At 41.1% G+C, this 27,580-nt stretch overlaps 1 protein-coding gene across 3 annotated transcripts; it reads left to right on the top strand.

Moving 5' to 3' along the window:
* EPHX1 (epoxide hydrolase 1) lies at positions 1-25,395 on the top strand. Of its 3 annotated transcripts, none has more exons than XM_027659274.1 (9): positions 1-115; positions 12,842-13,026; positions 14,858-15,038; positions 17,210-17,437; positions 18,480-18,609; positions 19,291-19,505; positions 21,617-21,725; positions 22,691-22,816; positions 24,295-25,395. In XM_027659274.1, exons 2-9 carry the CDS (start codon positions 12,847-12,849, stop codon positions 24,518-24,520), a joined length of 1,395 nt encoding a protein of 464 aa, XP_027515075.1. In that variant the 5' UTR covers positions 1-115; positions 12,842-12,846; the 3' UTR covers positions 24,521-25,395. The 3 variants fall into 3 exon arrangements, with proteins under 3 accessions (XP_027515075.1, XP_027515074.1, XP_027515073.1); XM_027659273.1 differs by lacking the exon at positions 1-115 and adding an exon at positions 12,289-12,332; XM_027659272.1 differs by lacking the exon at positions 1-115 and adding an exon at positions 12,338-12,365.
* Positions 25,396-27,580: the final 2,185 nt, after the last annotated feature.

Here is a 27,580-nt window from a genome sequence, read left to right as displayed (position 1 = left end):
GACTACATCTCCCGGCGAGCCCGGCCAGGGCCGTGCCCCTCTCCCGGCGTGCCGGGGGCGGCCCTGCGAAGGGAGGCGAGGGGAGGAGTGGGAAGTGCGGTCCCGACCGCGGCAGGTGAGAGCGGGCGGGTCCCGGTGTCCCCCCGGGGCGGGTCCCGTTATATCCCTGGGCTGGGAGCGGGGGGTGTCCCTGCGATGCTGCGGGGGTTGTGAAGTTGCCAAACGGGAGGTGAACGGTGCCCTGGCAGGCGGAAGAGCCTAAAACTTCCCATCCGGTAAGCGGAATTACTTTTCCAAGCGTATTCCGCGTGCCGAAGCCTGCGGGCACCGAGCTGCGGGAGAGCGGGCGCTGCGCCTGCGTGCCGAAAATGCCAGTGCTTTGGAAAGCGAAGCTGGACGTATCCACGCATTAACAGTGCGAATTACTAAAGTCTGGATAACGCCGGGTGGGGATACTTAGGTTGATTTGGGAACAGGAGGGCCCTAATCTGCGTTTCTGTGGGGAGCGTAGATGTGACATTCCCGAGGGCTTGCTGCAGCCAGGGATGCTTGTCCACGTAAAGGTTCCTGATAAGCTGGCCTTAATGCTGACACTGCTTACGGCAGCAACGATTTTATTTAACATTCTTTGGGAATTCGGCCTGGTTTCCCGGTTTAGTTAGAGTAAGTTGCTTAAACTGTTGGTTTTGGTTTGGTTTTGTTGCTCATCTCAAAATGGGGATATGAAATTGAACTTTTATTTATTTATTTTGTTTATGGGTAATTTGCCAAACCTGAAAATTGTTTGATTGAGTACTGTATACATAGTTCCCTTTGCTGAGCAAGGCTTTTAGGGATGAGAAGAAAACCTTTTAAGTTTAACGAACATATTTTGTTGCCTAACTGAGCAATCTGCAAAGACTAAGCAAATGATGTACTCCCCTCAAGTTTGGCTCAGTTTGTCAGAATTCAGTTGGGATTTTGACTGCCCAGCAGTTATAACATACCATAATCAAGTACATTGCTTAATTTTCTGACTCTGTTGAATTAAGGTGCTCTCTCTTCTCTCTTCTCTTCATAGCATAGCTTTATCAAAACTAAGACAACTTGCCTAGTTATTGTAGGTGAACCTACAAGATAGGATCAGTTTTAGAGGCCGGTGTCTCAAGTTTACTTACAGAGCGACAAGTGCAGGGTTAATATTTTGATTGGCATTACTCCTTGGAGAAGCTGTGCCTCTCCCCTGAAGCGGATATTACTTCTGTCTGAAGTAAGCTAAAACTGAGACTTGAGTGCACAAATTGCTAATGGTTACTGAAAATCGATGGAAGATAGGCCCCAAAAGCAATTAAGCAGCTTTGAAAATCAATCCACAGTTGAAGTTGTCCAAGGACAAGGATTAGATCTTTGTCAGGGCTGAAGTCCTTGTGGGGAAGGTCTTGGCACAGTGTCAAGTTCGTGGCTCTTTGTTCTACATCCTTTCCAGTCTAAATTCATATATAATAATGTGCATGTGATTTGCTTAAACTCTGCTTCTTTGTTATTTCTTCCAGAGTTTATTTTTTTCATATGTGTAATCATGGTGTTGAAGTAAATAATTTGAAATAGAACATAGCTGGTAATAACCAGTGCAGCCAAAATCCACATGCAATTTGTCTGTATGAATTGTCCAAAATAGATTTTTGATTACTGGATGTTTTAAAAGGCCTTTTTCCCCTCCCCTGTTGGTCTCCTGTACTTTATATATTTGATCATTCTGTAGGGCAATACCGTGCTTTCAGCCTGTTTATTTGGGTTTCAGCAAAACCTTCAGACTTACCTAGTATTTTTAGTCATAAAATGGCAATGTTTTAATCTGGTAAGCACTGTGAAAGAAGCTCAGGCTGCTTAGTAGAATATACATGGCCAATTTGTTCTGAGTAATTACAACAGGTAAATAAAAGGTTTGGGGTAATAATTCTAGAATGGTAATACTCCCAGAAATTCTTGTTGCTTCAGCAATAGTTTGTCAAATAATTTGTCAGTGGAGAAGTAATAAAACAGAGATGGAGGTGGTAGGTGAAGTACAGCTTATAGCTCTAGGCAAAATGAATTGATTATCTCACATTTTCCTATGCACATTTCATGTATTTTAGTTGGAGTAGTCAAATTTTGTGGCCGTATGAGCAGAGGTAAAGCCTCACCTTTGTGGCAGAGTGTGCACTACTTCATTGGGCTTGCAAGAGTATTTTCTTCATGCAATGCACAATCTCAGAACCAGGGCAGTCTTCTTTAAAGTACAAGTTCCAAATGTGGCAAATACTTCTCTAATTACTGTGTGAGTCCCTAAAGAAAAGTCACTTGGAAAGTAGAGCATCTTGCTTCTCTCTGAAGAGCTTTGGTCTGCTTGTAATTAATGTTGAAAATACTTTTTTCCCTTCTGAATACTACTACTGGAAAAGTCCTGGATTTTTCCTCTGAACACATTATTTTTAATTAAAAGCATCATTGTGTGTGTAAATGGGTATTTACATAAATAGTAAAGCACAAAAAATCTACCTCTAAAATGACATTTGCTTTAATATCTTGGTCACACTAGACATAGCAGGATGGCTGACAGTGATTTGAATATACCCTGGGGTTTATGGTTGTTTTTCTAAAGCAGCATTATCAGCTTTTATATATATATTTAAGCGTATTGTTATTGATTAAATGCTTTCTGATTGGCAGGGCTGGGAATATTTCTGTGGGAATTGTGGTAGCCATACTTTTTTAAGGTTTTTTTTTCGATAGTATGTTTGCCAGAATGTGATCATGTTTATGAAGGGATCCTGCTGGGTTAAAGAACAGGACCTGTTTTCTAGGTTTCTTCTGAAACGTGATCTGTTCTTGAACGTTCCTTCAACATTTTTTGGAACATCTCTGCTGTAGATTATTAGGTGTAACCCACAACACAAGTAAATGCTCAGCAAATTTTTTTTTTTTTTTGTTCTTTCTTTATCTGAAGCAATCCTTCTCATATTTATTACACCCAGCAGTAAAATTTTTTAATCTTGTGAATTCTGTATTGAAGACACATAATTATTGCTCTCCCAGTTTTTTCTGTGTCTGTAGCCTGTGTATGTTTTGCTCTCTGACAGAGGACAACTCTTTCTCAGGTTAAATGGTGATGTGTTCTGAATCAAAACCAAAGCTCTGTTGAAGGACCTAGTACTCTTGGTTGCTTCATCAAGACTGTTAGTTGCTCTAATCTGGTGGGTACAGGTAGTGCAGTATTCTAGATGAAGCCAGTAAATCCAAAGAGAACTTAAATACTTAGTTGTTATTAAGAGAGAGATAAAGTAGCAAGAATTTTTCTTGTTACATGTTTACTCTGGCACATCCTTTTGGTGTTGCAGTTATTTGACAGAAAATGATGACTACCATCTGTTCCCCTCCTCTGTCATCATTCAGAGTTCCTTTTCTCATTGAGAATGAAGTCTTCATAGAGAGATAACAAATTCTGATCTCTTCCTGTTTCCATAGACACAATTAATAATTTTTTTTCTTTTTACACTTATACCTCTGGGCAAAATTATTGATTATTTTACATATTCTTATGTACATTTCTTGTATTATAGTTGGAATATTCAAATTTTGTGGCCAGGGAGTCTGACATTCTAGAAAAAGAGGAAATCAGAAATAATAGAGGAAGGAAGGAGTCTCATCATAGAGGTAAGAGGAAGTCTGGAATCATGAAGAAAGGAGAGACTGTCATCGTAGATGCATGAAGGAGTGTGGCGTCACAGCGGAAAGAAAGAGTTGGCATCATGAAGGAAACAGGCAGTCTGGCATCCAAGAGAAAAAGGAGGAAATCTGGAAAAACAAAGGAAGGAGTCTCATCATAGACATAAGAGGGACTGTGGCATCATAAAGGAAGAAGAGAGTCTGGCATCCAAGAGGAATAAGCAAGTCTGGCATCACTGAGGGAAGGGGAGGGAGTCTGTCGTGATAGAGATAATAGGTTGCCTGGCATCACAAAGGAAAGAAGGAGTCCAGCAGCACAGAGAAAGGAGTATGACATCATAGAATTATTAGGAAATCTGTCTTCATAGAGGAAGGAGGAAATCTGGAAAAATAAAGGAAGGAAGAAGTCTCATCATAGAGGTAAGAATGATTATGGCATCATGAAGGAAGGAGAGACTCTGACATCCAAGAGGAAGAAGAGAGTCTGGTATCACTGAGGAAGAAAGGAGTCTATCATCACAGAGGAAGTAGGGATTGTGGCATCACAGACGTAAGAGGGAATCTGGCATCATAAAGAAGTGAGTCTGGCATGATTGAGGAAGGAAGCAAGAAAGGAAGGAATCTGTAATAATAGAGGAAAGAGGGAGTCTAGCATCATAGAAAAAGGAGGAAATCTGGAAAAATGGAGGAAGGAGGGAGTCTCATCACAGAGGTAGGACAGAGTCTGGCATCATGAGAAAGGAGAGAGTCTGGCATGATTGAGGAAAGGAAGGAAGGAGTCTATCATAATACAGGTAAGAGGAAGTCTGGCATCATAGAGGCAGGAGGGAGTCTTGTGTCAAAGAGGAAGGAGGGAGTGGCATCAAACAGGAAGGGAGAAGTGTGGGATCATAGAGGTGGGAGGGAGTCTCATCATAGAGGCAAGAGGCATTGTGGTGTCATGAAGGAAGAAGAGAGTCTGGCATCACTGAGGAAAGAAGGAAGGAAGGAGTTTATCATAATACATATAAGAGGGAGTCTGGCATCAGAGAGGATGTAGAGAGCCAGCCGTCACACAGACAAGGGGTTTCTGGAATCATGAAGGAAAGAGAGATTCTGGCATCATAGAGGAAGGGGGGAATCTTATCATAGAGGTAAGAGGTCCCTGGAGATTTTTAAGATGAGACTGGATGTGTTACTTAGTGCCATGGTCTAGTAACCACGGCAGTGTTGGATCAAGGGTTGGACTTGATGATCTCGGAGGTCTTTTCCAACCTGTTTGATTCTATGATTCTATGAAAGAGTCTGGCATCATAGAAAAATGAGGAAATCTGGAAAAATAGAGCAAGGAAGGAGTCTCATTTAAGAGAGACTGTGGCATCCTGAAGGAAGGAGAAAGTCTGGCAGCCAAGAGGAAGAAGTGAGAGTCTGGCATCACTGGGGAAGGAGGAAAGGAAGGAAGGAAGGAGTCTGACATCATACAGATAAGAGGTATTCTGGAATCGTGAAGGAAATGGGATCCTGGCATTATGAAGTAAGGTAAGAGTGTGTCATCGTAGATGTACAGGGGAGTCTGGTGTCATAGGGGAAAGAGAGTCTGGCATTGTAAAAAAAGAAGGAAATGGGGGGAAAATAGAAGAAGGAAGGAGTCTCATCATAGAGGTAAGAGAGTTTGTGGCATCAAGAAGGAAGGAGAGGATCTGGTATCCAAGAGGAATAGAAGAGTCTGGCATCATTAAGGAAGGAAGGAGTCTATCATCACAGAGGAATGGGATGTCTGGCATCATAGAGGATCAGGGGAGTCCAGTATCATAGAAGTAGTAGGAAGTCTGAAATCATAGAGTAATGAGAAGGAGTCTGGCATCATAGAGGGAAGAGGGAGTCTGGTATCTTAGAGGAAGGAGGTCATTTTGCATCACACAGGAATGATGGAGTTTGACTTCAATGAGGGTGGAGGTAATTTGGCATCACAGAGGTAACAGGGTGTCTGGCATCATGAAGGAGGAATCTGGCATCACTGTGGAAGGAGTCATGGAGGGCATCTCATCATGAAGGTGAGTGAGAGACTGATGTGATAGAGGTAAGAGAAAGTCTGGCATCATAGGGGAAGGAGGGAGTCTGGTCTCATAGAAGAAGGGTAGAGTTTGACATCATAAACGTCAGAGAGAGTATCGCATCATGGGGGAAGGAGCACATTTTTATTCATGCTGCTCTTTCTACCTGGAGTCATGATCCTCATTTAAATTCACAGTGTGCACCTCATCTGTTTTGCCTGTTGACAGAAAATTCCTCTGGCAGTCTTTATATTCATCGTTTCCATCTCCACACCTTCTTTTAACTGAAAGATTGTCATGTACTTTCTTGTTATGTACTTCAAACTACTTGCATTCTTCCCCCCCACCAAAGCACCACATATACGTCAATTCTGCATGTTTTAATAATTAAAGGTTTTAGTAACACAGTTTTCTAACAGTTCTAATTCAAAAAGCTTGTAGATCTGCCAGTAAAAGAAGATCTTTCCCTCTCTAATTTCATGGAAGAATCTTAAGATACTTAGACTAATGGAAAATCCTACAGGAAACAGGAGGACACATGCTGTGCTGTACCACAGCGGTGCAGGATGAAACCGAATCTTATCTAGGGATCAGACTGGGCAAAACATTAGCAATAATACCATGGCAGGGAAGGAAGGTAGCATTTTACTCTTCAGTTCTGGACGATTTGGTGAAGCTAAAAATAGAGTCCTTATTTACCTTAAGGCCTGAAGAACAATTACCTCGATCTCATTTCCTTATCTGTAATATCTTAGCTCTTTTGGTTCATCTGTGATTTTTTTTTTTTTTCCTACCCTCACTGTAAAATGCAGATACTGGCATAGGATGAGGAGGTTAAGCTCAGTATTGCTAGAAAGTTTAGTGGAAAGCAAAACAGAACAATGTGTTATTCATCATTTCTTTTAAGATATGAAATGTCTTAAGGTATGAAATGTTGAAGTAAAGCTCAAAATGTCTTTTGGACTCTATTTTGCTGGACTGTGTCATTTAGTTGGCTGGATACTGGCTAAGAACTGTTTTAAAAACTTCTTACTGGCATGATATCCTTCCCTTTTTTAACTGTAACATGTAATTTGAGAGAGCACTCTGTCTTGGAGACCTGGCTTTCAGCTTTGTCCACCCTCCAGTTGTATGCCAGGCTTCTGTGGCTTCTTTGCATGGATGCTAAAAACCTGTTCTTGTTGGAATTTGAGGGACATGGAATAGAGTAAATGCTGAATATGAAAAATAGGATAAAATCTTTGCATGATCTAACCTTAATGCATTATTATGGTAGTTTAAACTACCATTGTTGCTTCATCCTGAATACATGTTCAGGGTATTCACATGAATTATCGTGACTGAACAGTGGTGATTTAAGAATCCTGTTTTTGCCTTTCTGTCTTTAAACAGAAATTATTGCGGATGGAGAGTAGATCTCCTTTCCTCTGAATCATGCACAGTCATTAGGTCACAATAACAGGCATCACACAGATCCCAAGTTGGATTCTGCCAGTTTGCTTTTCTGTAACCCAGAGGCTTTTTTTATACTCTTGGAAGGAAGTGGGTTTGTTGAAGCATAATAGAAGCGAAATAAGGAAAATTGAGATAAACAAGGCATGTTTTTAAGCAGCACAGAAGAATGCGTTGGGCATGGCTTTGAAAGAGCAAGTAATGTTGCTAAAATAAGTGTTCTTGTAAACTGAGTTTTTTCCTCTTAAAAATGTGGCATGCAGTATTTTAAATTATGATTGTGATATGAGCTTTGACCAGCCAGTGGTTACATAAATATGCTGACTCTGGGTGAGGCAAAGTGGATAACAGTGAACTTAGTCCCATACTACTTTTCTTTCATGCTTAGCTGGGTCTTGGTGCCTGTCAGCTTTCAGTGTAGTACTGGGGAGTTAACAATTGTCACAGGATCATAGGACTATATTGTCTAAGGTGCTCAACTACTCCCCTGGAATGATGTGCCTCAGGGACTAACTGCCCTAAATAAAACTTCTGGGTGATGCATATGGGAACCTCCGGACCCTAAACTGGCTCTGTTGATTGTTCCTGTTGTCCAAGGGACAAAGCAGTGAAGAGCTGGCAGAGAGCAGTGCCTCAGTGCCACAGGTGTGGGGTGTTCCTCAGCAGTGATGGAAGTGTACCCCTGACCCTGTCCTGGGAGCAGCATACCCTGCTCCTGGGAGAGGCCTGAGAGACTGGTTTCTCCTGCTTTGGGAAGGTGACCTCATTCCTTGCTTGTAGCCTTCTAATTAGGTTGCTGCTGTACTGGCTAATTTCTGATTGTGAATGGTCTAGAAAAAGACTGTAAAATAGAATGATATCATCTCTTCCTGCTGTTTTGGAGATAGCATTGTGTGCCACCTCCCTATGGCAATAAAAAATGTAAATGCTAAATTTCTTATCGAGACAAGGCAGCAACTCTGTTGGATTTGTACTTCCTGTCTTTGATTCACTTCCCAGCGTAGGATGCTTTATTTCATCTGATGCCTACCTCTCCTCCTTTCCTACAGTGTTAATGTATCATTTTATGTTCACCTGGGAGATGTTATCAGTTGTATGCAAAGCAATTTCTGTGTTGCTAAGCTATTTTGAAGCTTGTCATAATGCTCCATAAACTACAGAAATAGTAAGCTTTTCTTATACAAGTGTCTTGACTTGATGATCTTCTGTCTGTTCCTGGTGCTACATAATGACAAAAACGTGATGCCTGGAGATGGTAGCAGATAGACTGAGGGTGAAGCTTTGGGTCCTGTGCCATGTGTTAGTCCCTTTCAAGCTGTCAGTGCTAAGGGGCCCTGTTACAGGTGCCATGGACTTTTGAAGTCCTTCAGTGGGTTGTTTTTCCTTCAGATCTCTTGAGAAGAGTAACCTGCAACTGCTGCTCTTCAGGCAAACCAATGTGTAAACAAACATGCTGCAGCAAAGGGTTGCCTTTTCGGTAAAACCTAATTGAGGACTTTATGTAACAGAACAAAAATAAGCAGAAACATCACTTCTAAACTGAGCTGTTGTTTCTCCTGCAGAGTAATTATTAATCAATAAACCTTGTGTCTGACAGCATCAGAGCAGCTCTGCCAAGAGCTCTGAGCTACCTTGCAGTCTGCTAGTAAACCAACCCTGGAGAGAAAATATTATTAACTTTAAGCCGTGATTACCTCTGGCATGTGTCTGAAAGCAGCATGGTCTCTCGTGTCTTTTCCTTCACCCACACCCCACTCCCAGGGTTTGATAGCACCACTTGGAGTTGTGGGTATTGTGCATCATTCAGGCCGTGGTAGCTGGGTTGCAAAATGGGTTTCCAGTGTTAGGTTGAAAGTCTGCACAGTTGCTTATTTCTCCAGTAACACGTTTCAGATGTATTCTAATGCTGCAAGGCAAAGATGGATGGTTACTAGTAGGATGAGGTGGGGATTTTACCTTTAAGCTATTTCAGAGGTGACATCTTCAAAGATAAATAGCACTGTTCTCTGGGGCATCTGCTGCTGGGTACTGATGAAGACAAGGTGTGAGACAGGACGTAGCTTTGATGTAAATAATAATTGCTCTGTTCTGTGGAGCTCGTAGCTCTGCTGTTAATGCGCGAACAGAGGACAGTGCAAATCAAAATGCAAAAAAATGCTGAAAACCAAGAGTATTTTCAAGAGGGAGCAGTATCTTTACTATAAGAAAGTTTAGGGGTTTTCTTGCAAACGCATTTCTTGAGAGACACTTGACCTTCTTCAAGAGGAGCTAGTTTTTAGGCTATTTACTGAACCTGTCGCATTTCAACATTTTTCTTTTAAAACATGTTTTTAAAGCAGCAAACCAAAAGCATTCTTCCTTGAACTCTTTAGGATAAAAGTACTGTCTAAGGTATTTAAGGGCTGTCTATAAACAATCTCCACCCTGGGGTACAGCAAAGTCTTGGAGCCTAAGTACTTGACCATGGAATAAATGGAAATATTTTGTTCTAAGTTTTTGCCTTTGGTTGCATAAAAAGAGGAAAAAGCCAAACCAAAACATGAACTCCCTTTGAAGTACTCAGCTATAAAGACAACATGCCAGTGTGGTTGGATGAAGAGACTTCAGAAAATAAAAACACCAGCACTTTGTTGTTGACGTCTCTGAAAACTGCGAATATGGAAAAGTGTTATTGTTGTACCTGTTTGTCCTTCCACATTTGTGGTTGCTGCTGCGTTGCTGCACCTTGGAACAAGTGTAAGGAGCTAAAAACTTCCATTTCACAACAGATCTCAGTAATGATTAGCGGAGGAAATTCTAGTGCAGATGCATCACGACTGAGGCTGCTTTATGCCGTTCAAATAACACACAAGAGTTTTAGAGAACCAGCTTGAATAGCAGACTTGGGAAATCACCGAGTGCGTTTGCTCTAAGTGGTCTCCTCTCGGCACAGGCTGGAGCGGTTGGTAGGAACATGCTGCGTTCCAGCAACTCATCACCAGCAAAACAATCCCTTTGAGTGTGCTGTGAACTGGTGCAAGTCAAAATACTGCTGACGCACTTGGCCCTTTTCTTCCTGTGCACTCAGAAAAAAAAATGTAGTGTAGTTGGAGCTCTAGGCCCCTGTGCTTGTTGTAATCAGGAATTTTACAGGCGCTTTCAGGGGAAGTGAGGTTGGATATAGAGGGTCTCTCTGTTAGCAGAAAATAATCCAACCAATATCAGGGGCAGCTTCTTCAAGTCAAAATGACATCTCATGCAAATCAACTTGTCACCAGTCCCAATTCTCTGCAATAGGAGACAGAATTGTTATGAGACCTGAAGATGATTTTGGCACTTATTGCTGGTTTGTAAACAAGCTCATCCTCAAGTCTGTTTGGAATTAATTGCAAAAATGGGTGTCTGTTCACACAGTGAATTCTTTCCACACAAGGTCCAGGGTGAATGCAAAATAAACATATTTGCATGCAATTCTTCCCATATCTTCTGCTGCAAAAATTCTGGTTTCTCAAGTATTCTTGAGAGCAGATGGGGGAAGCAGAAATGTTTCTGTAGCTCTGAGGACTCCGGTGACTTAGGATATAAGAGTTTCTTGCTAGAGAATGGGCTGAGATTCTGTTCTTGGGCAGTTCTGCATTAGGTGCTGTGCCTCCATCACTGTGTTGGCATAAGCCAGGAGAAAGAATCCTCTGTTTTTCTAGGTACCCCAACTATTCTGCCTGAACGACAGGACTGGCACTGAGAGCAGCTTTTTTGTTGGTTGTGGGGCTTTGTAAACATCTTGAAGTTGGCCAAAAGTTTGAATTTTTCTGTGTGGTGTTTACATAGTTATGCTGGTGAACCTTTGTAGTCTAGACATGGCCTGAGTTCTGTTGTGATTTCAGGGAAGTTGTTGTTTTTCTCTGTGAAGACTTAGTAGTAGAAATGTCATTAAATACTGTAGTAGGTATCATTTCTATGTGAAGTGCTTTGACGTTTCTAGAAGCCCCTCCAGTTGTTCTTTGCAGTAAAATTTAATTGTGCTCAGGAGGTTCCTAGGCTACACTGGTTTATGTGTTGAGGCAAGCTGAAATTAGATAAACTTTTTAATTCTGGGGTAAGTTACAGCCTGAGTATGGTAGAGGTGGGAAAAGAGTGTTGTCTTGTGCTCCAGAGAACAGAGTGAAGAAAAACAAGCAACAGAAATTATGGAAGCACCAGTGAAACAAGTAAACATTAAGTTTTCTCAGTGCCCATCATTTCCAATAGCTCCAGCCTCTGAGGATTCAGGCACTATTCAAGGGTGAAGCACTTGCATATATAAGCAATAGATTTTTCTGTAGCTTGCTGTCCTATCTGCGTAGTTCCTGACTTCTGTACAGATGTTTTAGTGGGTGCTTATTTTTACCATTTATTAATTTATTGTCAGCCATAAGAAAATTAAAGCCAAGAAGTTGACTAAAACGTGTCCTGTCACATAAAGGCACTCACCACACAGGTCAGCTTCATTCCTGCTGTAATCCTGTGAACTCCCATTAACTTGTGTTAAAATTTCTGTTTTGATCCAGGAGTAAATTTGGTGCATTCCTGATGACTCTTTGAGCCATTTCAGAGCATCAAATTACTCTGCAGCAGTATAACCAACAAAACCTTCTGGCTCTAGAGAGAATGGAGACATTCTGGGTCATAAAAAATGCTTGCCCTACAGAAGTTTTGAAATACTTCATGTCTTAGCAATTCTCCAGCAAATGAATGTTTGAAACACAACATTCTTTAAAATTATGCATTAAAATGATGACAGTACTGTTCCCCAAACCACTTTATAAACGTTTCTTATACTTAAAGGCATACTTGAAAACATTAATGATTAAAGACTCTGAATATTTTTTTCAAATTGCAGCATAAACCAGTTCAAATATATTTAAATGGGATTTTTTTTTTTTTGCTAAGGTGTTCTGTTTGACTGAAGCACAACAGCCCTGCAGCTGGCTTATGCAGATGTGCTGTGAAATCAAGTTCTTCACTTTGACAGAATTTTATCACTTGGGGAAGTGATTGTATTCTAGAGCCAGGAGAGCATGCATGTGGTTTTCTCTTTAAAACAGTTCAGAGGGAGAAAGAAAGGGAAGGTCATATTACCCTTTGCACTGGTGTTCAAAGGTTATGCAAATATATCCCTGCCCCAGGGTGACTGGGAGGTACAAGGTGGCTGCCTTCACGCTCTTCACTTTTTATTCTGTATATATATATATATATCTATCTTGTTTTTCTTTCCCTACAGATTTATAGCAGTAGATATATAAGCCTTACTGAAGAGATGCTCTGCATTTGAGTTTGTGGGACGCATAGAGCTTCAGAGGAAGGGAAACATTAAACCTCCTTTACCGTTGAAGCTTAACTGCAGTTGTAGACCACTGAGGAAGCCAATGTGGCATGTTTCATCAGTGAACTATTTAATTATGAAGCCATCTCTTGACTTGCTTTGAGTTCTGTTTTTGTTATATGTGTTTTATTTAAAACAATTCTTCCCCACTTGAGTTGCGTAGGCTAAAACATTCTATTTCTGAAATTCTACAGAAGTGTTGATACACTGTGAGTGACAGAACTTCATGTAGATGGAATCTTGTCTAAAAAGGGAATAACCTTCTATAGTCTTTACAAAGTATGTATGTGTTTTTTAACTGATTATGTTTATCCCAGTTCTTCTCTTACAGGCATTATGCTACTTGAAGTATTCCTGGTTCTGGGGACAGTCATTATCTACTTCTTATTTTCCAAGAAGAAAGAAGAGACATTGCCCTTCAAAGATGGATGGTGGGGCAAGGGACAAAAGCCTGATACTGAAGAAGATACAACTATTCGGCCTTTTAAGGTGGAAACTACAGAAGAAGAGCTGAGCGTAAGCAAATCTCTGGGCTGGGGAGAGAGAAATAAGAAATGGCCAAATAAATGCAGAACTTGCTTGGAAGTAATTTTTAAATTGAACCAATAGTTACACTTGTGAGAATGAGCAATGATGTCCAGGTCTTGGGGGAAGGGACTTCTAGTACTTCAGAAAATTGGTATGGATAGGCAGATTTTATACACTGCTGTACAATTCTGTTCTCAGCTGGCTGTAGCAAGATTGCTGGTAAATAAACCTACTCTGCAGAGCCTAATAAACATAAAAATCATATTACAGATTACTCAACTCTTGTTTTTCTGTTTGTGCACTTTGCTCAGTTTGTGTAGATGAGAATAAGAACAATGTCTTTTTTTTTTTTTCTTTCTTTCTTTCTTTCCAAAGCAATTATGAATACCTCATTTTCTTGACTGCTTTATGTTTGCAGCTGTGTTGGATGCTGATTCTTCTGTAATTAATAGTCTACTTTGGTCAACACTAAATTACTGTGGTAATTACAGTAAACATACGTTGCAGAATTTGTTGGATAGAAAGATTTTGATTGTGTGTGTTTAAGCCAGGGATTGAACAATTTCATAGATCTGTGTGGAGTCATGGTTTAAACAATACTCATGGGATTGCTCATATTATTCATTTACAATAGCTTCCTAATTTCTCAGAAAGTCCTGGTTTTTTTAACACTTTGCTTGCCCTTCATAGTAATATCAATGGACATTGATCTCCATTATGTTTTCTCTTTACACTGCAGACATTAAGCTAGATAATTTCTAACTTACAAATATTTTTGAAACATGCCATTCTGTATTGTGACAGCTCTTGCAACATAATCCATCGGTAGAAAACTCTGGTTTTAAATATAAACTAGGAGTTACAGTTATGCTAGTGCATGTTACTAAAACATTTTAAAAGGTGTTGAGCATAGACAAAACGCATGTATGTAAAGACACAGTAAAAACTCCATTTAGAAATCCATGCTTTCTGAACATGGATTTCAAAACAGTAAGTTTACCTTCTGACATCTTGCCTAGGCTGAGACTGCCTGTTCAGTGAGGTGTGAGCCAGTGCTTACATTTAACTCCTCTTGGTCAGAGTGGGAGCTCTCTCTGTTGCTCTATTGGAAAATGCTGTTCAGGTTTAAACCCCACGGAGGTTTGAGCAGCATTAGATTTCCAGACCTGCCTTCCACCCTCAACTGTTCACAGTAGGAAGGGGCTCTGGTCTCTCCTTCCTTGCGGAGTGATTTTGGACTGATTTTTGTCAGCATCCCGTGTAACCTCAAAGTGCAGTGAGAAGGTCACTTTCATAGTTATTCCAGACTGGGAAACTTTAATTTCAGTCTAGTTTCACCAGCTTTGTGTCCATGCAAAATCCCTCAGAGTGTTTCCCAATGAAAACATCCCACCCCTTGATTTGGGAAGGAAAACAAAAGGTTTGGGCCAGATCCTTGCCTTGATTGTGATGTTGGGCTCACAGGTAACCTAGGGAACAAAGCACCCTGGAAAGGCAACAAGACTTAAACTGGGAAGCCACAGTAGTGTCAGCAGAGCATATTGCCCTCTGTGGTTATCAGCCTGGCAAACAGGTTATCCAGCCCTGCAGAACAAAGGCAGAGTGTTAAGAACAGCTGTAAATGGAAGAGGAAGGAGGCCATCTGGAGGAGGAAAAGAATTGGAACAGCTGATGGAGCATCAGCAAAAGGCACAGGTGTCTAATTAGAGATGTTATTTTCATTGTTCTCATTTCTCTTGGGAATTACTAGAAACCGTGCACAGGAGAGCCCAAGACAGCAGACACAAATGCTTTAATATCTCTTTCTTTTTCCCTGTAGGACTTATTTAGGAGACTTGACCAGGCTCGGTTCACTGAGCCACTGGAGAACAGTTGCTTCCATTATGGGATTAACTCAGTGTATCTCAAGAAGGTTGTCTCCTACTGGAAAAACCAGTTCAATTGGAAGAAACAAGTTGAAGTCCTCAACAAGTACCCACATTTCAAAACAAAGATTCAAGGTGTGTAGCTTTTCCCCTTAAAAAGTAAACAATAATACTTAATCTTATCTGCAAGGGATCTTGGTGGTGAGAATGCTCTGGTTCTGTTGGATGGGCCTTCCCTCCCTGGCTGCCCTAGCATGGATCATTGGCATCACTGCTGAAGCAGCAAGAAATTCCTTCATTGTAACTGAAGCCTTTAGGACAAGGAATGACAAATGGAATTCCCTATGCATGAGTGGGTTGTCAGCTGGTGTTAACAGGAGCCAAGCACGGGCATTTGGAAGCAGAACTGGATCTTAAGACGTACACATGTTCCCTGACTTGCATGCAGTCATGCAAAAATACCCACAGATGTCTCCTCATGCTCCGTGTAGTTCCCCAACTGCTGCTGTCACAGTGATGCCTTCAGCCTGGCAGCCTCCTCAGCTGGGTGTGCTGGCCACTCAGGTTTGTCCCTGCTTGGCAGGACAGATGTGCTCTGCTGCACCATTTCAAGCATCCGTGGACTAGGAATGCAGAATGCCTTTCCCTTGGGGTTGATGTGCTGCCAGGTGTGAGAGAATGGTTTGTCTTTTTATTCAGAGCACACACACGTGTTGGAAGAGGTTGTTCAGGTAAGGTCTGCTGGTGCTGGAGCTTGGTCAAACTGGACATTTTAAGATGTTTGATTTAGGGTTGTGCTTGAGTCACTTGGGAGTGCAGCTGTAGACCTAGAGCACAGCAGGCAATTGTCTCACATGATGGCAAAATTCAAGCTTAAGACTATGTTGTACACTTTTGCATCCATAATTTTGTATGTTATTTCAAGTGGTGCAGTTTGCCATAATATTTAAAATGGATTTGGGACAATAAATGGTTGTTATGTAGTGGTTAGATCATAAAGCTTTTATTTAAATGTATACAACATGGTTACTGCTGAAAAAGATATAACCAAAAAAGTTTTCCTTTAAAAAAGGAAAAAAAAACTATCTGAGACAAGAAAGGGAGAAGCAGCTAAGGACATTGCACTATGTATAGCAATGGGAAGAGCAATTTCAGTGTTAGGAAATATTACAGAGAGGAGACGTGAAAAGACAAGGTCAAACATGCTGTATATCAGATTCCTACCTTCTGTCATCACTTGAAAGATTTTCAGAGAATACAGAGATTCACAGAATTGTCAAGGATGGGGAAATTTCAGTCAGTGAAAGAAGGTGAGATCACTTGTGAACTGGAGTTGATGTGAGTAAAACGTGCTTAAAAACATCAAGCAAATTACTGTTTCTTGGAAAGCAAAGCCCTGAATGGGGCTTTGGGAAGAGCAGTTCACCTGAAGCACATAGTGCTGTGTGAAGCCTACTGCTTACATAGAGAAAGGATCACAGAGGAAACGACTGCAATTTTTTACCTTTTTACTTAACCAGGAAGAGACTGCTACTAGAACACAGTCTCCTGTTATGGTTTACACACTGAGAGATACTGAAAGCTTTGGACAAAAGATAGAAAAGAACTACAAAAATTAACTCCCTTTTAGGAAGGCATTTTGTCAAGTCCTTGATTTGGCATGATTGGTTTATCTGGCTTGATTACAGGAGGCCTCCATAGACAGAGAATACTTACTGAAGGCTTTTTAAATTCCTTTTGCTGTAACATTTAGGATCAGTGGCTGGAGACAGAAGGCAGACACGTTCAAGTGTAAAGTAAGGCATGCACAAAACAAGGAGAGTGATTAACACCCCCAAACAAACAGCTGCTAGTTGAGATGGATTCCCTATCTCTTGGTGCCTTCAAGTTGCAATTTATGCCTTCGGGAAGAAAAATCTGTGGTTGACTGGAGCCTATCCCGTGCCATATAGGGACGTTTGGGTAAAATTTAAGGGCACTTGGACGAAATGATGTAATTGTCTCTTCTGCCTTTAAGCTGTGTGAGTCACTGTGTTACCGTTAGTAGATTGCTTCACTGCTATGTCTTAATTTGCCAATTTATTTTAAAACAGAAATACACCAACCTCATTTGGCTGCTGTGATGCTTAATTACCCATCATAAAGTACTCTAAGGTCCTTGGATATATGTATCCAGAGAAGTGCAGCGTGTTTGCATCCTCACCAGAAAAAGGACTTCAGAAAAGCTTTATTCTTAATCTATTCTGTGAATAGTTTCAGTGCCATGGTAAATTTGAGCATGCTAATTAATTATTTTATTTTTACAGGCATTGATATCCATTTTGTTCATGTAAAGCCTCCTCGTTTGTCTGAAGGCCAGTCTGCAAAGCCATTATTAATGGTTCATGGTTGGCCTGGCTCATTTTATGAGTTTTACAAAATTATCCCTCTCCTGACGGATCCTGCAAGCCATGGCCTCAGTGACGAACATGTTTTTGAAGTCATTTGCCCATCTATCCCTGGTTATGGTTTCTCAGAAGCACCCCACAAAAAAGGTATGATGCATGAGAAGAAACTGAGCTACCACAAACCCAGACTCACAGTGAGATAGCCCCTGATAGCAGCACAGTAACTCCTCTTACACACTTTTTGTTTTCCCGCTGTAGAAACAGAGATCCTGTGTGTCATGTGGGAAGAGGGAGATAAGAGGGTGACTTTAGGTGACATCACTGAGTTGTTTCTGGAGCAACATATAGATAAGTGTAAAAGAACTATAAAAAGCTATGAAGTGACAACTCAGGAATTGTAATTGAGTCCATGAATTGTCTGTGAGTGAGCCGGCAGAGTAAATTTAATTTATTACTGTTCCTTTTGGGTGTTTTGAATTCAGCATTATATTCAACAGCATTATACAGGTAGGTGAGAAGCATCAGTTGAAACAAATCAGTTCCTATTATCTACAAAGCAGACTGCAGCCTGCTCGTTCAGCTTGTGCTTTCAGTTATACAAACACAAGCTGCATCAAATTGAAGCAAGGTAGTATTTAAAGTCATACTGAGTTTTGTATTTAATTATGTGTGCAGGTGAATGATGTGGGGAAGGTTGGTTTTGCTTTTCTCTACTTCCCCGTTTACAATTTATGTCGTCAGTGTCTAATGAAGTGGAGAACTGCATTACTAGTGGAAACTTAAGAGTTTCCAACTGTCATTAAGAGGAGAGTGTGCTCACAGTAGACAAAATAGAAACACACTCCCTGGGCAATGCTCTGTGCCTCTGATGGGGCTCAGCTGGAGTATGACCACAGTTTAGTTTAAAGGGAGTCTGGCAACCCCTTGGGGGGCTGAGTGCATGGGCAAGTGGTGGGATTAGAAGAACACTAGTCTGCAACAAAGGCTGGACTTGGTCCTTTCTGCTTGCTCTCTAGACCTTGCCTGGATGGTGTGCAAAGGCTTCCATATAGTCTATTGGACAGGCAAGGAGAAACGGACTTTGTAGCTTTTTAGGAACTTGAACGTTGCCTTTATGTGTAGAATAAATGCTGCAGGGTGAGCAGTGTAGGTGGAATTAATACAACAGTGTTCTTTTCTTTTAATGCAGACTTCAATTCTGTAAGTGCTGCTTCTGTTTTTTATGAATTGATGCTCAGACTGGGATTCAACGAGTTCTATGCCCAAGGTGGTGACTGGGGCTGGCTCATCTGCACCAACCTGGCCCAGATAGCTCCCAAGTGAGTACCTCTTTGGTGGAGCACTGCAAAGCTGTTTTATTCTGTGAGTAGTTATTTCTTGTGCACTTGAAAGTTCCTGTCCAGTTCCTCACATGAGCACTGCGTAATTTCTTCCATTGCTGCTCAGTGTTCAGCAGTGATCCAAAATTACATACCTTAATTTATATTATATACCTGTTCTTTCAAACTGTTGTGCAGTAGTTTTGTAATGGCCCCGCTGATGTCTGGAGTGGGATAAGTGCTTGTAAGTGGGGAAAAAAAAAAAAAAAAAGAGGACTAGTGGCTTAATGCCCAGGAGTGTGTGCTGATTACTGACTGTTGTCCCTTTGACTTGTCATTTTTGTGTGAAAAGCCACACTGGAAAATACAGCTGAGGTCATGGTGTAATTAGCAGGTTGGAATTTAAGGGCATGCATTTTTGTTAATAACATTTTAAATGTCAGTGGTCACAGCACCAAGCCTGCCAGAGTTCAAGAAACATTTCGACAACACTGCCAGGCACATGGTGGGATTTTTTTTTTTTGGTGTTGTCCTGTGCAAGGCCAGGAGTTGGACTTCAGTGATCTTTGTGAGTCCCTTCCAACTTGGGATATTCTATGATTGTCTGATTCTAAATGTAACAACTTTGAATCCCGTTTTATTTTTGTTAATTTGTGGGGCTTTTTCTGGTTTTCTTTTTAGCCATATGAAAGGTCTCCATTTAAATCTTGCCTCGGTTACGAAGCTGGGATTCACTCACCTGCTCTCCATTCTGCTGGGCCGCTGCTTTCCAGGGCTCTTCGGTTTCCAGGAGGAAGATATTAGGCGGATGTTTCCCTTCTTGCAAAAAGGGCTCTACAGGATCTTGGCGGAGTCTGGCTATGCTCACATACAGGCTACAAAGCCGGATACTGTTGGTAAAACAAACAAGCAAAACCCCCACCTTTTGAGCTCAGAATACTTAGTCTGTTCATTTTAGCTGTACTTCTGCAGAAACAAAATGTCCCGTTTAAAATATGCAGAAAATATTTTTTTTTTCTTCGAAGTGGGAATGTTGGAGGTTTTAAAAGGTGGGGCTCCTTTTCTCTATCCAAGTCAGAAAGGGTTACATATGGGTATATAGCATTACTCTCACTTCTGCATGCAGAAGCATCGTATCTGCACATCAAAACTGAGCATGCTCTAAGTGCCACTGACCTCATTTCTAGTTTTCATAAATAAAATAGATTGTTTAATACTTTTCCTCTTCTGCTGCCACTGGGGACTGTAATTCCATTTCAAATGCAGCTAGGCTGAGAGCAAAAGAGAGTTTCTTCTCAGAGAATGGATCACATTCAAATCATGTAAACTATGAGAAGCTTTTAGCTGTCTCAACACACAGTGTAACTTATTTACAATAGGGATAAGTAATACCTGAGAAGTGAAATCACATTTCATTTTCACTCATTGTTCTGAATCACTTGCAGACTTTCAAGGAAAAAAAAAGTGTGGCTATGAATGTTCTTTCTAGATGAGCTAGTCACTCAGATTGCTTAACTACTTTAAGTATCTGGGTATTAAGTGTTTCTATTTTAAAAACATCTTTTGTGACTGAATTGGACAACTGAGTCAAGAATACTGACTACATTTTAGTTTAGTGCAGGACCAATTCACTCATGGATTTTATTAAAAACATAGCTAAGGAAAATATTTCTTAAAGGTCTTCCATAAGCTTACCTACAGAGGCAGGTATGTTCTTAAAATGTGTAGGCAAAATGGTAATTTTATGGATTTAAAATAATTTTGCTCCCACTGAGTTTTGGTTTCTAAAACTTGCTAGTCTTTTGTGCTTTAGGAAAGAGGAGGAAGCTGACAGCCATGCTCCCTCTGCTGTGCTTTTTTGGCTGATTCTTGTCCCTACCAGTAGTGTGTGGTCTGTCAGAGCAGACTGGGAACCAGCAGCCACTTCATGCTTTGAGAGCTGGAGCATTCCTGCAACTCTGAGAACAAAGGAGAGAGGAGCTGTCTGCAGTGGCATGTTCCTGTAAGGAGGAAAACACTCTGAGGAAGGAGATGTAAGGTTGCTGGAAGAAGCTCTTTGGGAAACCTGCATGTAGAGTGGTTTCATTTTCAACTGAGGGAAATAGGCAGCACCTGTATTCCAAGTGCTGTTAGGATCAATGCTAGTTTTTCCTATATGTAAACAGATGTCCTCTTCTTTACTCACAAGCTATTGTTTTTTAGTTCAGCAGATCTGGAACACGTGCTAAATAGAACTTTTTCAAACGCTTGCTATTTCAGTTATCAGTATTGGTTGTTTGATAACTGAAATTTCACTGTCATGTTTAAATAGCAATTACTGATGACATTGTGCCAGCTGCAGTGTTAGGCATCTTTCAGGAAGGTTCAGTTGCATGCGTGGAACTTCAAATATATTGCTGTTCCTTGGGAACAGCTTTTTCTCAGGTTTTACTGAGCAGCTGAGACAGTTTATGGTCCCTGTATTTCACAGCACTAGACTGTGTGAGCAGAGTTCCAGGTGCAGGTGTGTTTTTTCTGTCCAAGCAAAACAAACTATAAAAACTATATTAATGCTTGTTCTACAGGAAGGCAGTTGTTGCTAATTCAGAAGATGGACTTTTAGTCAAGTCTTGCTCTTCCTTAATGACTTTCTAATAATCCTTAAAATGTTTTTGCTGTTAGGTAATGCTGCAAATCCTCCTGGTCATGTGTAGGCATGTGGGGTTTGGCCCTACAATACTGTTTAATACATGACAACTTCCAGATTAATGGAAGCAAACCCTACTTGGCACATAGAGCTTAATCTTATTAGCTTACAAGAAAAAATAAAAAGCCAGCAGAAATCCAGTACTGTTACATCAGTTCAGGATTAAGTGGTTCCAACTCATTGCACTGTTTTATTTATTTATTTAAGAACACAGCTGCTGGAAGACCTTTGTAAAGTTACATCTGCTGTATTGTAACAGGCTGCTTCTATAATAGTCTGAGTTCAGTAGCTGGATTTCAGTTAATTTTTTCTCCTTTTCAGGCTGTGGTTTGAATGACTCTCCTGTAGGACTGGCTGCATATATCCTGGAGAAGTTTTCTTCCTGGACTGATATGGAATTCCAGAATTTAGAGGATGGAGGACTAGAGAGGTAAGCCTTTTCTCTTATGCCATTTTGGATGAGGTGACTCAGCCCCGAGTCATAGCTAAAGAGGCTTGTCTGATTGCCTCCCAGGGAGCCTGTGATGACCACAGATGGTGCAGGGCTGTACTACAGCATGCAGAGAAGCAAATAGGCCATGGAGGCTGATGTATTCCCTTCCCACTTTGATTTCCTAGAAAAGAAATACACCCTGCAACTTCGGGATATTAAAAACTGACTTAGGGGGAAGAATCTCATTAGGATGAAAAATCCAAAAGTTTAACTTACATTAAGATGCTGGGAAACAAAACTCTTGATTTATGTTAATACTAATAATTAACTCTCTATGAATTTGCTTTGGATTGATTGGTTTTGCTTCATCTACCTGCCATTTGCTAATACAGGACCACTCTTAGTGTGCAGCAGAAATCCAAGATGAAATCCCATTTGAGAACTACCTGGCAGGAATGGAACGAAGTGGCAGGTTATGAAAAGGGCCATTTGAATGGAATGTTTGCACTTCATACAGCTAATAATTATATATGAAACATGCACTGTTTACAGCACACGTTGGTGTGTGATGGCTCTGTTGAAGGCTCACGGTAGCATTTCACATTATCATTAATAAATGGCACAAGCTGTTCCATGTGCTGTTCTGCTCCCACCCTCCCAGTCTACGGACAGGATAGACAGCTATGTGGAGCATAAGGTGCTCACTGGAGTCTGCCTTCCGTGTAGGAGTTAAAATGTCACTTCCCAGTTTGTGTCTGAAAGCCTTTAACATCCTTAATTGGTCACTGACAGACAGAGGGGGAGTAGTACACTTCACCTCTCCACTCTTAACCAAGTTAATTGTTTTTTTTTTCCTGTAACGTTTTTTTTTTCTTGCAACCAAACCAAAGTCAAGCCCCTACTAAAGTAATGCAAATTGATATTCAGTTCTAACTAAGCAACCTCTGGGCTTACCTATTCAGGAAGTTTAACCTGGATGATCTGCTCACCAATATCATGATCTACTGGGTGTCAGGCTGTATAGTCTCCTCAATGCGTTTCTACAAAGAAAACATGCAGAAGGGGATAGGCACACAGAAACATGAAAAGTAAGTGTTTTTTTTTTTTTCTCTTTAAATATTTTGCCCTGATCTTAATTTTATGGTTGCAGACAGACTGTTGCCTTATAGATGCTGCAGGTTTTTGAATGTATCACAATATTCCTCTGCAGGACAGGCCTGGTAGTTGATGAACTGTGTTGTGCTTGGAAAATGCAGTAATTAGGTAGGAATCCTGAACCATCAGTAAGAACACCGGAGTGGAAGTGCTGCTTGAGGTCCTCCCATTCATGGTGGATCCATGTACTTCCAGATTTTATTTCAGCTACTAAATTAGCCTGTGACTGAGTCATGCAGTCAGTTTTGTTTAGTTTGTTTGATTTGTAGTTTTAGTACTTTTCTGGACACACTTTGCCTATTTCTGCAGAAGTCTTAAGTCCTGCCTTTGGAAGCAACTTCAGCATACTGACAAAAGGGGTAAGTCAGAAGTCAGTAAGACTGATGTGCCTGCTCCACAGACACTAAAGACAGCAGCTTGGTTGCATGTACTTGTGTCAGCTTGAGTATTAGTGAAGGCTTAAACCTGCCCTGAGGTACTTGCACCGACAGCTTACTGCTATGGGATTCATTTAGCTGTGAAATGATGCTCTCAGGAAGCTGACTCAGTTCTTGAAGCTGTAGTGGCTACACTGTGAGCAGTATCTTGCTCTGGTTCTGCCTCCATGAGATGATGTATATGAGCTTCTATGTGCCTGGAGGACAGAGTCTCAAAGTCTTGTGTAAAATTAGGCACTCTGATCTCAGGCTTCTAGGGGTTATGTGCCCAACACTGTTTGTATCGACATTTAAAGTCTGTCACTTCTGACAGTGCAGTTTATGTGTATGAGATATTTAAACCTAGAAGATGTGGCTCTTCTTATAACAAGCACACATCGTTTGCCTTTCTAAGAGACTCTTCCCCTCAAATCCATTTGCTTTCTTACACTTCCTAATGCACAGAATGTTTTGTAGAGTGCATTTGTGCCACTTAAAAGCAAGAGCCACTTTACAGGGTAAAGTCTCACATTCAGAAGCATTTCTTCTGACCTAGTCTAGATTTACTCTCTGTTTTCTTCTCCTCCCTTCCACTTTGCAGCACTTTGAAGTAATTCTTCCCCTGCCTACCCTCCAAGTTGACCTGCCAGGCTCAACATGTTTGTGTTGTAATCTTCACTGTAAATCTCTTGAGCACGAGTGCAGCATGAAGAAATTTGCTGCCCATCACCTCCTAGAGCTCTCTTCTCCATTTCCATGCTTTTAACTCTCAAGCCCTTGAAAAACTGCCTAAATGTAAAAGTATGCAAAAAAAAATATTTTTTTTTTCTTCAGGAATTACAGTCTTGTCTTCAATTTTAGGATCTGGAAGTCAAATTTTAATTGTCTAACAACAGTGTGCCCAGCTGTTTAAGAACAACATTTTCTTGGGACTTTTCCACTTCTTGCAGATTTAAGTGTTTGAAAGATTAAAACTATTTTCTCTCCTCTCTCAGGCTCACAGTACAAGTACCTACTGGCATTGCCTCCTTCCCTAATGAAATCATGCACACACCCCAGGCTTGGGCCCAGAAGAAATACACCAATATAGTTTCCTTCCATTTCATGCCTCGAGGGGGCCATTTCGCAGCTTTGGAGGAACCTGAACTTCTTGCTAAGGATATTCTGCAATTTGTTGGGAAAGTAGAGAAAGAGCAACTTTGGAAAAAGAAAAGGGAATAACTTCCCGTACAAACAGCAGGGTAATTACTTTTAGCTTAGCACATGTACAGGGCTTACTAAGTCTACTGTAATCCATGTAATTAGATCTTATTACTGACCAGACATGAGAGGACAGCAAGAAAAATGGAGTATATCTCCATGAGATACAGCCATAGGGGCCTACTGATTTTGGTTGGGGTTTTTTTGTTTTGGTTTGGTTTGATTTGAGGGTTTTTTGTTGTTGTTTTGGTTTGGTTTTGTTTAGCTAGGCTAGGAAAGTAGCAGGAAGATTATTGGCTATCTTGTAAAATGTGTTCTGTAGTATTCCTGCCTCTTGCTTTGAGATTAAAATATAGACCTTACAACATAACTAACAACAGTTTAATTACTATGAAAGGCTTTTTTTTTTTTCATGGCAGCAGTAAAACTTGAGTTGCTGTAAGCATGAAGTTCCTCACATAAAGAATGGGGAGCAGCCAAGCAAGACCTAACTTGCATGAGTGCATCAGGTAATCAGCATCAATGATCTACAGTACCTTTAAATGAGCCCCTTGCCTACTACTGGCTGCCTTTCTCTTCCAGCCTGGGCTGTTAAGCAGCTTCCTGGCTGTGAAGAAGCTCAGCTTCTCTGTGCCAGGCTCCTGGGATAGTAGCACCATGCAAAGAGCAGCTGGAACACACAGGTGCCTGTAGGTCGGACCAAAAGCAGGGGCTGGGTAGGAGTAATTATAGCCCAAGCTACCTCTGCACTGAGTTTGTACTCGTAACTTAAATCATAGCCCAGGGTAAGCTCGACACACTGTGGTTTTGCACTGCTTTTGCAAGGCATTGTAAATACTCTTACTGAAGAATAAAAATTTGGTTACTTTGAAATTAAAAGAAATTTGCATTAAAAATTTGAATAATTCTTCTGTGTTTTTCTTTTAAATTTTTAATAACTGAGATTTTTTTTTTTTGGTACCAGCTATTGTACCAAATATTGTACTACAATTCTGTACTGCATCTGCCACAAAGATCAGATGGAAGGTAACCTACTCAAAGTTGAACTTGAAGAGCTGTATGGTTTTGCCAGCAACTGTCCTTAGTGTGTGCAGTTGAGCTTCAAAGAGTCTTAAACCATATCCAGATGACTGATTTCAGTTTGGTTTTGTTCTGCAGTCACTTCTGATGTATTTCTCTACTTCTGCAAGCACAGGGAAATACAATTTACTGATAACACTTGCATGGATTAGCATTATTTCACAATATGAATTGAAATGGAAGCTGTTAAATAAGAGCTGCTCCAGCAGAGCCCTGCTCCATCCCACAGGGCTTTCGACTAAAGCATGCCTTGTAGTTTGTTTCACAGAAGGCCAGTGGATGCTCCTGCTGGGCAGGTTCAAATCCTAGTGCTGAAAGCCAGCATCAGCTATGACAGAAAATTGTTAGGACAGACGGGTTATGTACCAGCCTGGATCAGTTTTCTGAGCAGAGAGGAGACCTCTTTTGCTCCCCTTCCTCTGCCTGCTGCACCTGGGTGCCCACAGAGCAAGGCAGAGGAGCTCTCAGGTCTCCCTATTGGTTTTAACCCTCAAGCTGTACTTGAATTCTTTAAGACTTCACCTGCTTCCAGATTAGTAGTGAGCACTAATTCTATGTTTACTTGTAAATGCTTTCATTAGTCAAAATATGTGTTCTCACTTGCAAAATATTGCGTGATTCAGTCCAGTCTGTTTTGAATAGTCAGGAAAAAAACACAGAATCATTCACTTTGAAGTAGACTCTTCTCCGAGAAGAGCCATCCCCAGACTTGTTTCAGGTGCTGTATATTGAGAGAAGGTTGCTTATTCGGGAGGAATCAGCTCACCTTTGACTATGCCATCTGTTTACAGGCACCACTATGCACCCTCCTGCACAAGTCCTGATCTTTGACCATTTGGCTTTGCCTTTCCTCTGTCCCCTGTACGGCCTTATATTTCAGAGCTGGAGACCATCCCCTCTCATCTTTAATGCACGTGCAGACATCTGCTGTGGTGGGAGGGAGCTCTGCCACATACTGATATAACTGAACACTTCCCCAGGGGCTGCTCAGTCACAGTGCAGATAAAGGAAGTGGGAAGGAAGTTTGCTATGTGATACCTGCCAGACCGATTTTCAGATGTGAGTCGAAGGCTCAAAGCATTTTCTCTCTCCCTTCTGGAGCAGATCTGCTTGGAGGGGCCCAGCCTCAACGAGAGGAGGCACATCAGGATTCTCTTTTGTGATCTTATGTTACAGCAGCTCATCCAGGCTCAGTCAGTCATCAATGAGAGCTGGACAAAAAAACAACTGCCTGTAGAACCTTTCTATTTTTAAATATGCCTCTCAGTGCTCAGCACTCTGAGACAATGATAATGAACAGAGGCAGTACATGAGCATGTCCTTGCCCTGCTCTGCACAGCAGGTAAGGGCACTTCAGCCAACTACAAACATGAGCTGTCCACACTGTCGGTATAACTGGGTACAGGAGACAGGCACCAAGGCACTTAAATCCAGCACAAAAATGGGTTTGATTAGCTACTGCTGAGAGAGAAAAAAATCTGGACCTAAAAGGTGTAGACTTTAGAAGCTTAAAAATTATAATTGAACACCTGATATACAGCAAAGTTTGTTCTGAATTCTTACATCGCACTTCTGAAACCTTAAGCCCACAGCTATCAGCAGCTGTAGCTCTTCACCTGCTTACCTAACTTAGATACAAAGATACAGTGAAATACTATGACAGTGTGAAAAAGTGTAAAATTCAGCTGTGTGGCAGCTGTAAAACCTGCCATCAATTCCTTTCCCCTTTTCAAAATAATCCTCTGGTTTTAGCACAACAGCCAATCCCACCACCTGTAGTGCAAGGTTTAATACTAATGAAGTGTCTGTGGGCTAGTGAGAGCATCTGCATCTTGTCCTGTAGCGAGCAACTCTCCCAAGAGCCTGAGATTTGGATTTGTCAACCACCTTGAGTGAATCCAGATTCACTTCTGATATGCTCTGGTATTGGCTAACAGGCACTTATTTGGTACAGATAATCAGAAATAGTTTTAACATTTCTGTTAGCAAGTAACTGCATAT

This window comes from Corapipo altera, unplaced genomic scaffold (genome assembly GCF_003945725.1).
Source record: "Corapipo altera isolate COAL_440 unplaced genomic scaffold, ASM394572v1 48, whole genome shotgun sequence".
NCBI classification, from domain to species: Eukaryota; Metazoa; Chordata; class Aves; order Passeriformes; family Pipridae; genus Corapipo; species Corapipo altera.
The sequence above is the reverse complement of the archived record's forward strand: the minus strand, read 5'-3'. Positions and strand labels throughout refer to the sequence as shown.